The sequence below is a fragment of the Canis aureus genome, chromosome 23 (genome assembly GCF_053574225.1).
Source record: "Canis aureus isolate CA01 chromosome 23, VMU_Caureus_v.1.0, whole genome shotgun sequence".
NCBI classification, from domain to species: domain Eukaryota; kingdom Metazoa; phylum Chordata; class Mammalia; order Carnivora; family Canidae; genus Canis; species Canis aureus.
Genome location: NC_135633.1, coordinates 23,600,304 through 23,615,455, shown reverse-complemented (window position 1 = coordinate 23,615,455; position 15,152 = coordinate 23,600,304). Strand labels below are relative to the sequence as shown.

The following is a 15,152-nucleotide window of genomic DNA, read 5'->3' as shown; positions in this document are numbered from 1 at the left end:
AAGATTCCCCAGGATCCTGGGATCTAGCCCTGCATCAGGATCCCTGATCATCAGGTAGCCTGCTTCTTCCTCTCCCTCTACCTATTGCTGCCCCTGCTTGTGTTCTCTGTCTCTCTCTGTCAAATACATAAATAAAATTTTAAGCAAAATAAAAGAAAAGAAACTTAATCTTTCTGATAAAGTAGGGGAGTTTAAATAAGACCTATATCTTGAAGGATAATTAAACTCTTCCCAGGTAAAAAAGAGGATGAGTCAGAGAGAAATATTTTGAGCAAAACATAAAGATATGGAGAGACCTATTATTTGAGAGTTTTCTGTTTTTTTTTTTAAGATTTATTTATTTATTTTTTTTTTTGGAGGAGTGGGCAGAGAGAGAGAGAGAGAGAGAGAGAAGCAGACTCCCTGCTGAATGCAGAGCCCCCGAGACCATGACCTGAACCAAAATCAAGAGCTGGATGCTTAATCAACTGAGCCACTCAAGCACCCCAAAGATCTATTATTTCAATGAAGGTGGGAGTCTTCATGAACTGGCAATGAGTTCAAGGGATATATAAGAATGAGAAATAGCAGAAAGAATTTCATTAAGCTTTGCTTTGCTATCCTGGTGCTTCCATGGGTCTGACATATCAATTCTGTTTGTTTTTTAACTTTTAGGAGGATAACTATGATCTCAATGTGAAGGGTGTGTTGGGCATAGTAATTAAAAGCTAATGCCTTGAAAATGTCAGTGGCAACTGTTGAAATAGCCCAACTGGGAAATGATAAAACCTTGAACAATCATGTTTTAGTAGAGTCTAAGGAAGAGGAATGGGGAGAAGCAGCCCCAATATTTACCTCTAAGAATCTCTTATACTAAATAGAAGGAAATTACAGAGAAAAGAAAGAAGACACAAATAATACTTTACAAGTAACAAATCACAAAAAGAGAACATCAATTCAATGAAATTCAGGATATTATTTATTGACTCTGGAGTAATTTCCATTTTGTATAAGCAAAGAAGTGAAGGAAAGAGTCATATTTTTAAAGAGAAAATACTCATATTTTTTCCAATAAAATACTTGTATCATTTTTAATAATTTTATTTTTAATTATCACTAGTAGCATAATCACTTTTATTAAATTGAGTTTTTATTTTATTTTATTTTATTTTACGTTTTTTTTTTTTTTTTTACTTTTTTAGTTGGAGTTCAATTTGCCAACATATAGCATAACACCCAGTGCTCATCCCATCAAGTGCCCCCCTCAGTGTCCGTCACCCAGTCACCCCCCCCCCCCCCGCCTACCTCCCTTTCTACCACCACTTGTTCATTTCCCAGAGTTAGGAGTCTCTCATGTTCTGTCTCCCTCCCTGATATTTCCCACTCATTTTTTCTCCTTTTCCCTTTATTCCTTTTCACTATTATTTATATTCCCCAAATGAATGAGACCATATAATGTTTGTCCTTCTCGGATTGACTTACTTCACTCAGCATAATACCCTCCAGTTCCATCCACGTTGAAGCAAATGGTGGGCATTTGTTGTTTCTAATGGCTGACTAATATTCCATTGTATACATAGACCACATCTTCTTTATCCATTCATCTTTCGATGGACACCGAGGCTCCTTCCACAGTTTGGCTATTGTGGAAATTGAGTTATTTTAATAATAGATTCCCTTCTTTAGCAAGGACATAATATCTGAAAACCAGCATAGCTGAGTCTAGCTCAGTGGGCTTGTTCCTAAACTCTGGGAAAATTCCCAAGTATGTAGCATCAAGCATAATGTTGTTTCTATTTTCAGGACACTCTGTGATGAAGGTAAAGAGAATATTTTTAAAGATAATTAGTGTTAGTCCAGGTAACAAAATAGCATGGACAAGTCATTCTTTGTGGAGACACAATATTCCATGAGCGATACAATGTTTAAACTTCTGTGGTCTTGATTATTGCAATATTGAACTTTTCCACATTTCTGTTTGACAACTTGTCCTATGTGTCCATTCTTGTGAATAAAACATAATTATTTGTTGTATTAAAAGGACACCAGCCCTGTTATATTGCCTCTTCTGTAGAATATTGACAGTGATCATTAATTTTTCTTTTTTTTAAGATTTATTTATTTATTTATTCAGAGAGAGAGAGAGAGAGAGAGGCAGAGACACAGGCAGAGGGAGAAGCAGGCTCCGTGCAGGGAGCTGGACATGGGACTCGATTCTAGGTCTCCAGGATCACACCCCAGGCTGCAGGCGGCGCTAAACTGCTGCTCCACTGGGGCTGCCCATGATCATTAATTTTTCAATTGCAGATACTTCATATGGAATTTTCTGAGGTTCCATGGGTTTCTTCATGTTTTTAATCACTCCCTATGTGAAAAGAAACTGCTAGCCTCAGTTACAACACAGAAGATCAGTAGCAGCAAGAAGGATAATGGAAAAAAAATGGAAAAAAAAAAAGCAGCAGAATGGAATCTTTTTCCAATCAGCAAGGTTTGAGTAAGTTCCCTTCAATCCAGGTGTGCACAAAATATCTCATGCCCTCTAGTTTCATTACAGTTAGGGAATTTCTATTATATGTGGTCACTCTTCCCCACCAAAATATCTGATATCAGAGGGAGGGATGATTTTCATGTCAGTTACAAAAATGGAATCAATTATTTCCATACTTCCTATTATGATAGATATCATCTTTGCAAACAATTTCAGGATAATCAAGTGCCTTTTACCTTTAGAGAACTAAGGACATGGTCTCGAATTTTTTTGGTCCTAATACCATAAACAATGGGATTAAGGAAAGGTGGTACCAGGAGGTACATATTGGCAATAAAGATATGAATTTGGGGAGCCACATTGTGGCCAAAGCGGTGAGTGAGGAAGGTAAAGACAGCTGTAGAGTAGAAAACAAGGATGACACAGACATGGGAGCCACAGGTGCCTAGAGCTTTAAAACTTGCTTCCCGTGATGGAAGGCGAAAGACTGCACGGAGGATTAAGACATAAGAGACAGCGATGAAAAAGCCATCACAGGAACCAATGACAGAGGCCACACTGAGGCTGTAACGTTTGGTAGCTCCTGTGTCCACACACGCCAGCTTCACCACAGCCATGAACTCACAGTAGGTGTGGGCAATGATTCGTGTTCTGCAGTAGGGCAGCTGTTTGAGCAGGATGGGATGTGGGGAAAAGAAGGCCACTCCCCGGAGTACCACAGAAGCTCCCATTTTGGCAATGCGAGCATGGGTGAGAATCGTGGTATGGCGCAGTGGATGACAAATGGCCACATAACGGTCAAAGGCCATGGCTAGGAAAAAGCCCGATTCCATCGCAGTAAAGCTATGAATGAAGAACATTTGAGCCAGGCAGGCATCGAAGGCAATGTCATGGGCTCCAAGCCAGAAGAGACAGAGCATGCGGGGCAGCGTGGATGTGGAGAGGACCAGGTCGGTGATGGAGAGCATGCAGAGAAAGAAGAACATAGGCTCATGGAGACTTCGCTCTGCCCTCACCACAGCCAGGATGGTCACATTCCCCACCACAGCCACCACGTACATGGAGCAGAAGGGGATCCCAATCCATACATGCAGGTGCTCTAGTCCTGGGATGCCCATCAGCAAGAAGGTGTCTGGAGATGTTTGAGATTTATTGGCTAGTCCCATTGTGCTATTGCTCTCTGTCTTTTATGGAAGTAATCCTCCTTTTTAGGGCAAAAGTTTTCTGGCAAGTTCATCACAACCAAATCTGGCAACAAATGAAAAGCAAATCTAGAAGACCCCAAAACATCACATTAGAAAACACCAAGGTTGTAATTTAGAGTAAAAAAAAAAAAAAAAAGCTTAGTGACACTGGGCAAAGCTATGCAACCCAACACAAAGCACTTATTCTCAAACAAGTCATGAATTCCACAAATTTGTTCCAAAGAAAACAGCGAAAACCCAACTTTGAAACATCTCTGTGCAAGAAAATTCAATATCACCTGAATTTCCCATCTGACTCACTCATAGGGCCAGATTAGCAATGTCAGGTATTATAGGGAAAACAGATCTTAGAATTCATCTATGCCAACTTCCTTCTTAACGTGATCCTGAAATATATTTTTCTAGCTGATGTCTGAGTTTTTCTCAAGTATAGTTACTCATTTATCAGGCAGTCAATTCCATGTTTTTCTAGTCCTGTCATAGAAGCTGCCGGATGGTGTGAGTCTTCCCACTGGAGCGTTACAGACTCACTTGTCTTCTGCATAGTTTTCAAGAAGTCTGGGGTTTAACACTCATGCCTCCTGTAGGTTCTCTGTTCTGTATGCATTGTATCCTATTCTGAACTTTTATCATTTGTATTTGAACATACCAGTCATTACAGAGATCCATGCACTTGGTATCTCTTTTGATTTATACACTATTAGTGTGATTTCAGTTTGTATCATTTTTTAATGTGAAGTATGGAAGAAATGTAATACTTTGTTGATCCTAACAAGAAAAAGGCATTATCTTGGAATCCTTATAAATGTTTATTTTTGTTGGGAGGGCAATGCAAACTAAATACTGTTTTGCCCATTTTACTAATTAGGAAATAGAAGCCCAGAGTGTTAACAGTGCAATGGCATAACGGAAGGAGTGCCAAGACACCAGAATTTTGACACAACTCAGCATGAGTGACAAGTTCACACTATTTTCACAATATTACACTCAATATTTCTTGTCACAGATGTTAAAGTCATCAACTATAACCTACTAATATTTTTCATGATTTTAACTCAAATTTCTCAAGATGATTTTAGACAAGTGACTAAAAAATTAGCCCCTTCATTTAAACTTGATAATCTGTATTGTATTATTACAGATAACACTTTAAAATAATCATTATAGTGCATTTCTTTTATTATTATTAAGCATTTATCTACATACATACATCTACATAGAAACAACTGAAGTATAATTTTGATGTAAGTAAAGCCCAATAATGAGATATTTATTGAGATTTCCACAAAATACCTAGATATCAGAGTTAGGACAAAAGAAATATCCTTGCTTTTTGGTAGATCTTTTTACTGCTTTGCACTTCCATGATTGTAAGACAGGACTCCAGGTATAGAGAGATAGGGCAACTAATGAAAAGTGGACTTCAATTTAATTACTGCTTCATCTGAGGGCTTGAAGATCTTGATTACTTACATTTCCACTTCCCAAGAAATATATAAAGCTAGGCACATTCTCTACTGGACCCTAACACTTTTTCAACTAAAAATTCATTGAGAGAAGACCTAGATATCTGTACTCACATATGCCTAAACAGGTGAACAAGCAGTGTCTTGTACATCTAAGTTTTCTCTTGTGTAGTCATAAGTTATGGTATACTATAGCCAGAGATGCAGATACACAGGACTCTTTAATTTTTTGAATACAACATAAAGATTCCTTCAAGCTTACCACATTAATGCTCAAATAAGTGCTTTCAAATATGCATGGATATATTTAAATAAACTTATATTTTAAAGCACAAACAAAATGCTATTATACCTACTAAAACACACCCTGCATTTTTTTCTGAGAATTATTAGGCTAGAAATCAAAATCTAAGTACACAGAAATGTCAGCTCTCTTCTTTTAAAAAAATCCACTAGGAGAAAATTTTATGTCCCACAAAGTTTTACTGTGGAAGTCTTTCTATACTTTGTGCTCTCTCTTATCTGTGCAGATTAACTAGTGTGAGGATTAAGTACACCAAATATTACAGTAGTTAATGTGACTAAGAGGATGTAAAGGTCTGTAGTGTTTCGAAAATAAAGGATATATAGAGAAAAGTTAGTTATGGCTTGTTTTTGCCCAGTTGATCACTTCAATAAACAGACTGTTTTAACCTTACCCCAAAATATTTTTCCTCCCACAAGAGTTGCCATGACTGATCAATGTCTAATGTTGAGTGAGTGGACACTGGCTGTTCTTTGCTCACAACTGTCTCTGACCTCAAAGCCTGGTCCTGTTCAATCAGGTTTTAATGCTATTTTAATTTTAATTTGGAATATCTATGATCTTATGCTCCCTATACTTTAGAGCTAATGAATAGTAACTGTATTTATATCATCTATGGAGGAAAAAAAAGTCCATTCCTCCTTCTAAGTATATCACATGTCTATGATTCTTATTTTATTCTTTATTCTTAACTTAAATAACCTTATTCTTAATTTTACTAAGTGTATTAAAGAGGTAAACATTACCTTTTCAAGGATTTCATAATTCTATAAATGCAGATGTTTGAATGTAGCCCTCTCCTCTCTTTCTCTGCCCTGTATCTCTATCTTTGGCTCATTCAAATTGAAAGCTGAGAGTCATCCAAAGAGTCAGCTTCTATAGGGAGTAGATTCTAGGAGAGAAGTGTGCTCAGTGAACATGAGCTGGAATTACATCCAACTCTAAATCCTACTGGATTAAAGGTGTAGATTACAGGGAAATCAGTGGTCCTCTGGGATACAGGGCCTTTTCCCAAATTACAAGACCAAAATTACTTTTAGGTATACCAATTACTATTTACTATCCCTTAGGATAATAAAAAAGAACATTATTATTTCCCAAAGGTCTGCTGAGTGCTTTGACATGGAATATATTTGTAGAATTTATTAGGAAAAATATTATAAAACCACAGAACTAAGGAAAAGTATTATGTTTATGCCCTGAGAGATCATCATTTTCTAGAACCTAGACTTTGTGCATAAAAATTCCTTCTCCCACTGATCTCCAAAACAGCTTCTGGAAACAGAAAATAATCACTAAACATATAAGGAAACAGAGAGACTGAGACATTAAATAATTTCTGTAAAAATTTATAGTCAATGAAGAGTAACATCAGGATCTGAATCTAGACATCTCTGGCTCCATGTTTCATTCACTTAACTACTATATCACCAAGATTTGAAAATAAAGTATGCCTGAATTAAGATCTATATTATCTCTTATAGAAAATAGTAAATGCAATGTCCAAAGTGCCTTTGCAAAGTGCCAAAAGCAAATGCCTTTCTAATTTGGTCCCTGTTAGCCTTTTGGTATCATCTTGTGCTAAAGAACTCACCTTTGAATTTCCTTGAGTCTCAGCCAAACTAGACTTTATTTTTCATGTTTCCTTTAAGATTCTCTTTCAAAGTTTTTGTTTCTGCCTCTAAAGTTTTCTCCATCTCTCTCTCCATGCTTTCTCATTTCCTACTCATTTTAAAGTTCCCCAGGAGTATCACTAGACTTATTTTTTTAAAAATAAAGTTATGTTTAAGCGTTTCATTTCTATTGCATCTTGTATTCTTCCACTCTCTTATTTGTCATATTAGTAAATATCTATTAAATGACTATGATGCTACTCTAGGTGTTTATTATATAGTCATGCAGGTCATAATCTGTATAACCTTAGGGACATTGATCTCATAAAGATGATATGAATGATCCCTCTGGACTTACAGAATGGAAACTATATCTTATTTTGTACCATTGATATATTAAAATGTTGTTGAATGGTTGAATGAATGAAAGGAAAGAATAAATCATTTAAAATACCCTAGAAGGGACGCCTGGGTGGTTCAGTGGTTGAGCTTCTGTCTTTGGCCCAGGTCATGTCTCCCATAGGGTTCCCCCCAGGAAGCCTGCTTCTCCCTCTGCCTATGTCTTTGCCTCTCTCTGTGTCTCTCACGATTAAAAAAAAAAAAATTAAATTAAAAATCTTAAAAAAAATAAGAACTGTGAAACACTGTACTATGTGATTCTGGAATAATGTGAAGTGTGCTCATCAGGTTATTACTGAAACATGTTCACTGATAATATATTGATGTATCAAATAATAATGAGAATGTCATCTGTAAGACAAATAATGCTTCACTTCGGAAATCTGCAGTTTAAAAAGTTCTGACAAAAATAAAATAAAATAAAAAAAGTTCTTACATTTCTCTTCTAAAATATTGATGTGAATAAGAATTATAAACTCCTATGTAGCACAGGAATGTTAAAATAGTAACATTTTTACTAATTTGCACTGAAAATAAGGATATCCACTTATGCTGAGTATCAAGGATACTATTCATGAGAACAAAATGGCAGGTTCCAGAACAATGAATACTTTTAGATTCATGTATGGAATCTAAAAAAAAAAAAAAAAGCTGACTTAATAGAAATAGAAAATACAATGGTGGCTTCCAGAAGCAGAGGGGAAGGGAAAATCAGGTGCAGTAGGTCAAATTGTACAAAGTTTCAGCTAAGAAGAATAAGTTCTGAGGATCTAATGTACAGCATGGCGACTATAGTTAAGAATATGTTTAATAATATAGTTAATAATATGGCATTATAGGCTTGAAACTTACTGAGAGTAGATCTTAAGATCTACTCAAGATCACTACATATACACACATTAATTATGTGAGGTGTTGGATGTGTTAGTTATCTTCATCTTGTTAATCATTGCATAATGTATACATGTACCAAATCATGTTAACACTTTAAATATATACAATTATATTTGCCAATTACTCCTCAATAAAGTTAAATAAAATGAAAGTAGAGAATGGTAGTTACCAGGGGCCGAGGGAAAAGGAAAATGGAGAGATGTTGGTCAAGGGGTAAAAAATTTCAGTTATGCAAAATGAATACATTGTGAGATCTACTATATAGCATGATGGCTATGGATAACAATACTGTACTGTACTCTTGAGATCTGCTGAAAGGATAGATCCTAAGTATTCTCACCACATACAAAAGAAAGGTAAATATGTGAAGTGATGGAAATGCTAATTAGCTTGCTTGTAGCAATTATTTCACAATATACATGTACATCAAATCACCAAGCTGTACATTTTAAATACATAAAATTAAAAAGAGCACATCATTTTAAGCATGGTCATACATAATAAACAAAGATATACTATGAAACATTAAAAGTGAAATTTTTTAAATGGCAAGTCCCACGTATGGGACCTATTTAACATTTGTGACCAAAGAAACACCTTAGAACTCACACTTCCAAAATAATTTTGGATAAATTTGAACAGATACCAATGAATATCTGTACTGAGTTAAGTGCTAATTATGATCTGAAAAATAATATATTACTATCCTTAAAAAGTTTATATAGTATTAGGTTTCCCCCTTCATATACTTCAACATCTCTGCATGATCTTTTTACTACTTTTGTACAGTATATATTAAATCTTATTTATAATTATAGTCTTTGACATTGAAAGTAATTGTTTAGATGCTTGATTTGCTTTTGCCATTTTGATTTTATATTTTAAGTTGTCAGTTAAATTTTCTTTTCTATATTTATTATTTTTATTATTCCACATTACTCTCTACTTAATAACTATATTTCTAATATTTGTTAGTAGTTCCCATGAAAATTAAAACATACTGATGGCTAATCCTGAATTTGAATTAACTTCAGAAGTAGGTAGGGGTGCCTGGGTGGCTCAGTCTTTTAGGCTTCTGACTCTTAATTTCAGCTCAGATCATAATCTCTGGGTTGTGAGACTGAGCCCTGCCTAAGGCTCACAACGGGAGTGGAGCCTGCTTAAGATTCCCTTGCCGGGGCAGCCCCAGAGAGGCAGCGGTTTAGCGCCACCTGCAGCCTGGGGCATGATCTTGGAGACCCTGGGTCGAGTCCCACGTTGGGCTCTCTGTGTGGAGCCTGCTTCTCCCTCTGCCCGTGTCTCTGCTTCTCTCTCTCTGTCTCTATGAATAAATAAAATTAAAAAAAAAAAACAAGGTATAAAGATTCTCTTTGCCCCTATAGGCTCTGAGAACAAAAACTTAAGAAGAGAAGTAATTTTTTTAAAGATTTTATTTATTTCCCATGAGACACACACACACACACACACACACACACACACAGATGAAGAGACACAGGCAGTGTGTGGTCTCGATACCGAGACCCCAGGATCATACCCTAGGCCGAAGGCAGCACTAAACCGCTGAGCCACCCGGGTTGCCCAGAAGAGAAGTAATTCACCAAAAAAAAAAAAAAGAAAAATAGAATTTTTTCCTCCCAGTTACTCCTAGTTACTTTTATTACTAAAGTTGGAATTTCCTTAATTTTGTTTGATGAATACATTAAATCATTTCACAAAGGGAGGGCTTCAGACTAGTTTGCATACTACAGTTGGGACAAAGATTCTTCAAAAAAGACAAAGGCTAATTTAGAATCTTTTCTCAGAGGTTAGGATGACATTGAAATTTTAAAAAAGGTTTTTAAAGTCTTTAAATAAAGATTCGCAAAATACCCATTATGTTTTTTTTTCAGAATAGTATTTTGACTTCTTTTTTATTTTGTTGCTTAATTTTTAATATAAAATATTTCAATTGTATATTCACAAAATATAGTCATTATCATTGTAAAAATATTAAAATAATCTATATCATGTAAGGCCATTATAATACCACATGAAAGATTTCCCTTTGAAGTTAAGACTCTATTTTTAAAAAGTTACTTTGCGAAGAGTATTCCAATAGAATGGAAATTTGTTGGTAGATTTTCAGCTGATCACCATAATTTTCTTTCTGTTTTTTTTCCTTTATTTTATAATTCTTCTCCAAACTAAAAATATTCAAAGGATACATTATTCCTAAGGCAAAACATTTCCTAAGTCTGTAGCAAAAACTGAAATATAAAGCTATACAGTAATTGCACAAATAAGTTTTCCTAAAAATTAATAAAACCAAAGACTACAATAAGTAAAGTCTCAATCATGTCCCCAGTCTCTTTATAATGGAAATTCACCACAGAATATTCTTTCCCTTCCCCTTTATGTATTCACTGTGTTCTGTTCACAAATTCCTCTTTTTCTGTGATCCTTTCTCCCGTTGATTACACAATGAAATTCAGATATGGTGACAATTCATACTCATGGTTGCTAATTTTGATTCAAAAACACATTAATTATTAGAAATGTTTCCTAAATACAAAACTTAACCACTGTGTTATTTGGAAAGCAATTGATTGACACAAATATTATAAATTTAAAACTTAGGATTCTAAGATTAAAAATATCCTCTAAGTTTACTTAGAACATGATTACATGATCTGTGAAATTGTGATCAACTTTAAGGGAAGTGGATGTAGGACTTTTGGTATAATGGATCCAATCAATTTATTGCCATATTATGAAGCCCAGTCTAAGCATCACAACAGCTCTCCTATAACGTATGTCATGGACACATTTCTTAGGCCAGCCTCCAGGGAAGTTCCTGAGACTACCATCCTTACAGAATTTTTCACCTACTGAAATAATCCTTCCTACATTTCTATTGGAACCAAGTTATTACTACACCCAAGTAAAACAGTAATGCTTGGGACTTGTACTCCTCTCCATGCACCTGGTTATTTCCAGTTATTTCCTTTTCTTGGATGAAATACACTCAGGTCTCAGAGAGCTAAAAGAATAGCTAGATGCCTGATTACTTGTTTTTCTGTGGGTAAAAGGGTTATAAGGTGGCAGGAATAGATAATACCTCATGAGAATATGTGGCAACTGACACAGGACTTCTGATGACAGATCCCCTCCAGGGGCTTCTGATCCTTTTAGTTTGGTGTCCTGGCCGTGAGATATATCTGATACAACAAAATCTAGGCTTAGGAACCACAGGGAAAGAATCTCTGTGCATCAGATTCATGAAAATAAGTATTTCAGGCACATGCATAAACAAGCATATACAGAAGCTGTGGATATGGTCATGGACAGTAATGATTGGACAAATCTATTCTGAATCCCTATTACAAGACTTGCTAACCTATATACATACTAAATGCAATAGTCTAAAGGTGTTAAAATTATAACTTGAGTCATTGATGTCCTACTGACAGGAATAAGACAAGTACTCCTATTGTATAAACTACATTTTCCCAACAGTGCACTTTCAAGATAGAAAGGGGGAGCCTTTTTGGGGAAGGGGTGAAAATTTCTTATACTATGATTTTGTGTTGGGTTACCTGGGTCATACATTTGTTCAAGCTCACTTAACTGTCCTTTTAAGGTCTGCGAATTTCACTGTATTTTATTGCACCTTAAAAATGTATTCATACATTACAAATGCAATACTCTAAAATGTGTTAAAAATTTAACAATCATTGGTGTCTTAATGACAAATGGAACACACATTATCTGAGAGGATAAAGAAAATATTGTAAAAGGGCACATTTGGTAATTAACGTAGCATGACAGCTATAAACTAAGAATATCTCAGGCAAATGTAGGTAAATGGGCATGGAGAAAAAAATTCAGCATTTTTCAGATTTTCTATTTTCTTCATCATACAATTGCTTCTTGAGTGAATTTACTCATAATAGACCAGACCATCATCACCACTTATATGTTGAAGACATGTGAATATTTACTTAACTAAGATATTCTCCCTTAGGACATATACAATTCAGTATTCTATGTGAATCTCAAACCTACCATGTTCAAATTGAATTTATTAGTATAGCCCTCAAATTGATCCCAATTCTGAATCCCTTATGTCAAGGGAATCATGCTAAATATACCTAATTTTCCAAAATAGAAACATTTATACTCTACTTATAGTTAGTATTGGTGAATGCAGAGATAACAGTCTTTGTGTTTAGCTATGGTTGTAAGTTCCTAGGATTAATAAGCAAGGAGTGAGGAAAAGTTTCACAGTGCAAATATCAAACATCCTTTATCAAATGGCTGCCAGGAAAAGAAACACCTCCTAGTTCTTAAACTCATAGTGGTTAAACTAGTGAAATATGAGGAAAATGAAGAAAAAAGAAGCTAGTCTTAGGTATTGGGGCAATAAAGAGGGGGAAAACGTTACTTTGTTAAGAGATTTCATATTTTGTGTCTTAGTACTGGGTTCAAAGTCAACTCATCAATGAGGAAGATCCAATGCACATAGCAGCCTGGTGGTCTGATAATTTTAACTACTAACTATCAAATTTGAAATACTCTACTTTAGCAGTCAGTAGAATCCAGGATATTGTTTTATGAAGCATATTTTTGTCTATCAAAATTGCTCTAGAAATCATATAAGCTCTACCAATATCAAATCATATAATATCTACCAATATGAATGTTGGCACCTTCACACAAATACACGTTTATGGATTTAATTCTTATTTGTATGTTTTTGTTTTCCTTAACTAGGTGATCATTTCCTCTTAATTACATTTTAAGTCTCTGTGTATTATTAGTCTATTCATTATCTTGGCTCAATATTCTTTCAAACTGACTATTAAATTCAGCATATAGATCTCAGGGAACTCTTCCTTTCTTTTATAAGTATCTACATAGTTTTTTTTCTCCTTCTACTCATTTATTCTCTATTATAGTGCCCTCTGAAAGATACATACTCAGAATAAAATGAACAAATTCACCAATTTTTACTAAATGGGAAAGATAAAATAATCTGTTGAGTTAGTATTCTTAGAAATTCTAGACATCTGGTAAATAATAACTTTTAGGTGGTAAATGGAATTCAGCGTGTGGGAATGAGAACAGTTAATTATTTTCCTACATCATCTCTTTGTATTGCTATATATCTTGAACCACTTCTTTTATTGATCCAACTGATATCAGGCAACATTGACCTTTAGCACTCTAAGAACATGCTCCCGTATCTTCTTGGTCCTTACTCCATACACAATGGGGTTGAGAAAAGGGGGCACCAAAAGGTACATATTTGCAATAAAAATATGGATGTGTGCAGGCACATTCTTCCCAAAACGGTGAGTGAAAATGGAAAAACCAGCTGTGGAATAGAACACAAGAATAACACAGACATGTGATCCACATGTGCCCAAAGCCTTAAAGCCAGCTTCTCGGGATGGCAGGCTGAACACAGAGTGGAGAATGAAGGCATAGGATACAACAGTGAGAATGGCATCACACGAGCCAATGATAGAAGCCACACTGAGGCTATAACGAGTGGTGGCTCCTGTGTCTACACATGCCAGCTTCACTACAGCCATGAACTCACAGTAGGTGTGGGCAATGATTCGTGTTCTGCAGTAGGGCAGCTGTTTGAGCAGGATGGGATGTGGGGAAAAGAAGGCCACTCCCCGAATCACCACAATAATACCCATTATGGTGATGCGAGCATGGGTGAGAATTGTGGTATGGTGCAGTGGATGACAAATGGCCACGTAACGGTCAAAGGCCATGGCCAGGAAAAAGCCCGATTCCATGGTAGTAAAGCTATGAATGAAGAACATTTGAGCCAGGCAGGCATCGAAGGCAATGTCATGGGCTCCAAGCCAGAAGAGACAGAGCATGCGGGGCAGCGTGGATGTGGAGAGGACCAGGTCGGTGATGGAGAGCATGCAGAGAAAGAAGAACATAGGCTCATGGAGACTTCGCTCTGCCCTCACCACAGCCAGGATGGTCACATTCCCCACCACAGCCACCACGTACATGGAGCAGAAGGGGATCCCAATCCATACATGCAGGTGCTCTAGTCCTGGGATGCCCATCAGCAAGAAGGTGACAGGAAAGGGACGAGAGGTGTTGAGAGGAGGCATAATGTTGTTTCCCTTTGCTGTTTGTCACTACTTCCGAAGATGAAGCTGCTATGACAGATTATCAAACCAGGTGCTCAAAATGTGGAGATTCAATTCAAGAAGATCCTTATGTTCAAAACAATTCCAATTCATAATCAGGTGTATTTAAATTCACTAGGACCAGAATAATCAAATTTGTAACATCATATAAAATACTGTGCTTGAAAATACAGAAGACTAATTCATATATCATTTCGTATTTTCACAGGGGCATATAAGTTTCTGTAACCGTTCATTTCCATAAAAGAGTCCTTGTCTATTCAATCGTACTTAATTCAACAACTGTTCAGTAAGCTGTTGTGGTATGACAAAACACAGTCCAGGCACTGAGAGTAAAGTAAGGCACAGATCAGATCCTCTCCTGGAGGTTACACTCCATGAGGAAAACATCAGAATATGATAGACAATGAGTGATATGTGTGGGTGATGAGAATGCCATATTCAAGTTGATATCTGAATGACTGAGCTCAAGCCTACAGAGCCTGAGATATTACACATTCTGGGAATGAAAATTGCAAGAAAAACTGTTCTGAAACAGGAACACAAAGAAACAGACAAAAATGCACATGTTTGGGGAACTTATATGACAAAGGAGAAAGTAGTAGGAGTTGAAGCACAATTTCTCTACATTAATAGCTTC

The 15,152-nt window shown here is 36.0% G+C and overlaps 2 protein-coding genes across 2 annotated transcripts; both read right to left on the bottom strand.

Moving 5' to 3' along the window:
• Positions 1-2,688: 2,688 nt before the first annotated feature.
• LOC144295418 (olfactory receptor 52D1-like) lies at positions 2,689-3,633 on the bottom strand. Its single transcript, XM_077867812.1, has one exon. It carries the CDS (start codon positions 3,631-3,633, stop codon positions 2,689-2,691), a length of 945 nt encoding a protein of 314 aa, XP_077723938.1.
• Positions 3,634-13,528: 9,895 nt separating this feature from the next.
• Positions 13,529-14,473, bottom strand: LOC144295417 (olfactory receptor 52D1-like). Its single transcript, XM_077867811.1, has one exon. It carries the CDS (start codon positions 14,471-14,473, stop codon positions 13,529-13,531), a length of 945 nt encoding a protein of 314 aa, XP_077723937.1.
• Between the last annotated feature and the right edge of the window lie 679 nt (positions 14,474-15,152).

What these genes read in the sequence shown, in the direction of transcription:
- LOC144295418 (XM_077867812.1), bottom strand. Translation starts at nt 3,633, where the DNA reads ATGGGACTAGCCAATAAATCTCAAACATCTCCAGACACCTTCTTGCTG.
- LOC144295417 (XM_077867811.1), bottom strand. Translation starts at nt 14,473, where the DNA reads ATGCCTCCTCTCAACACCTCTCGTCCCTTTCCTGTCACCTTCTTGCTG.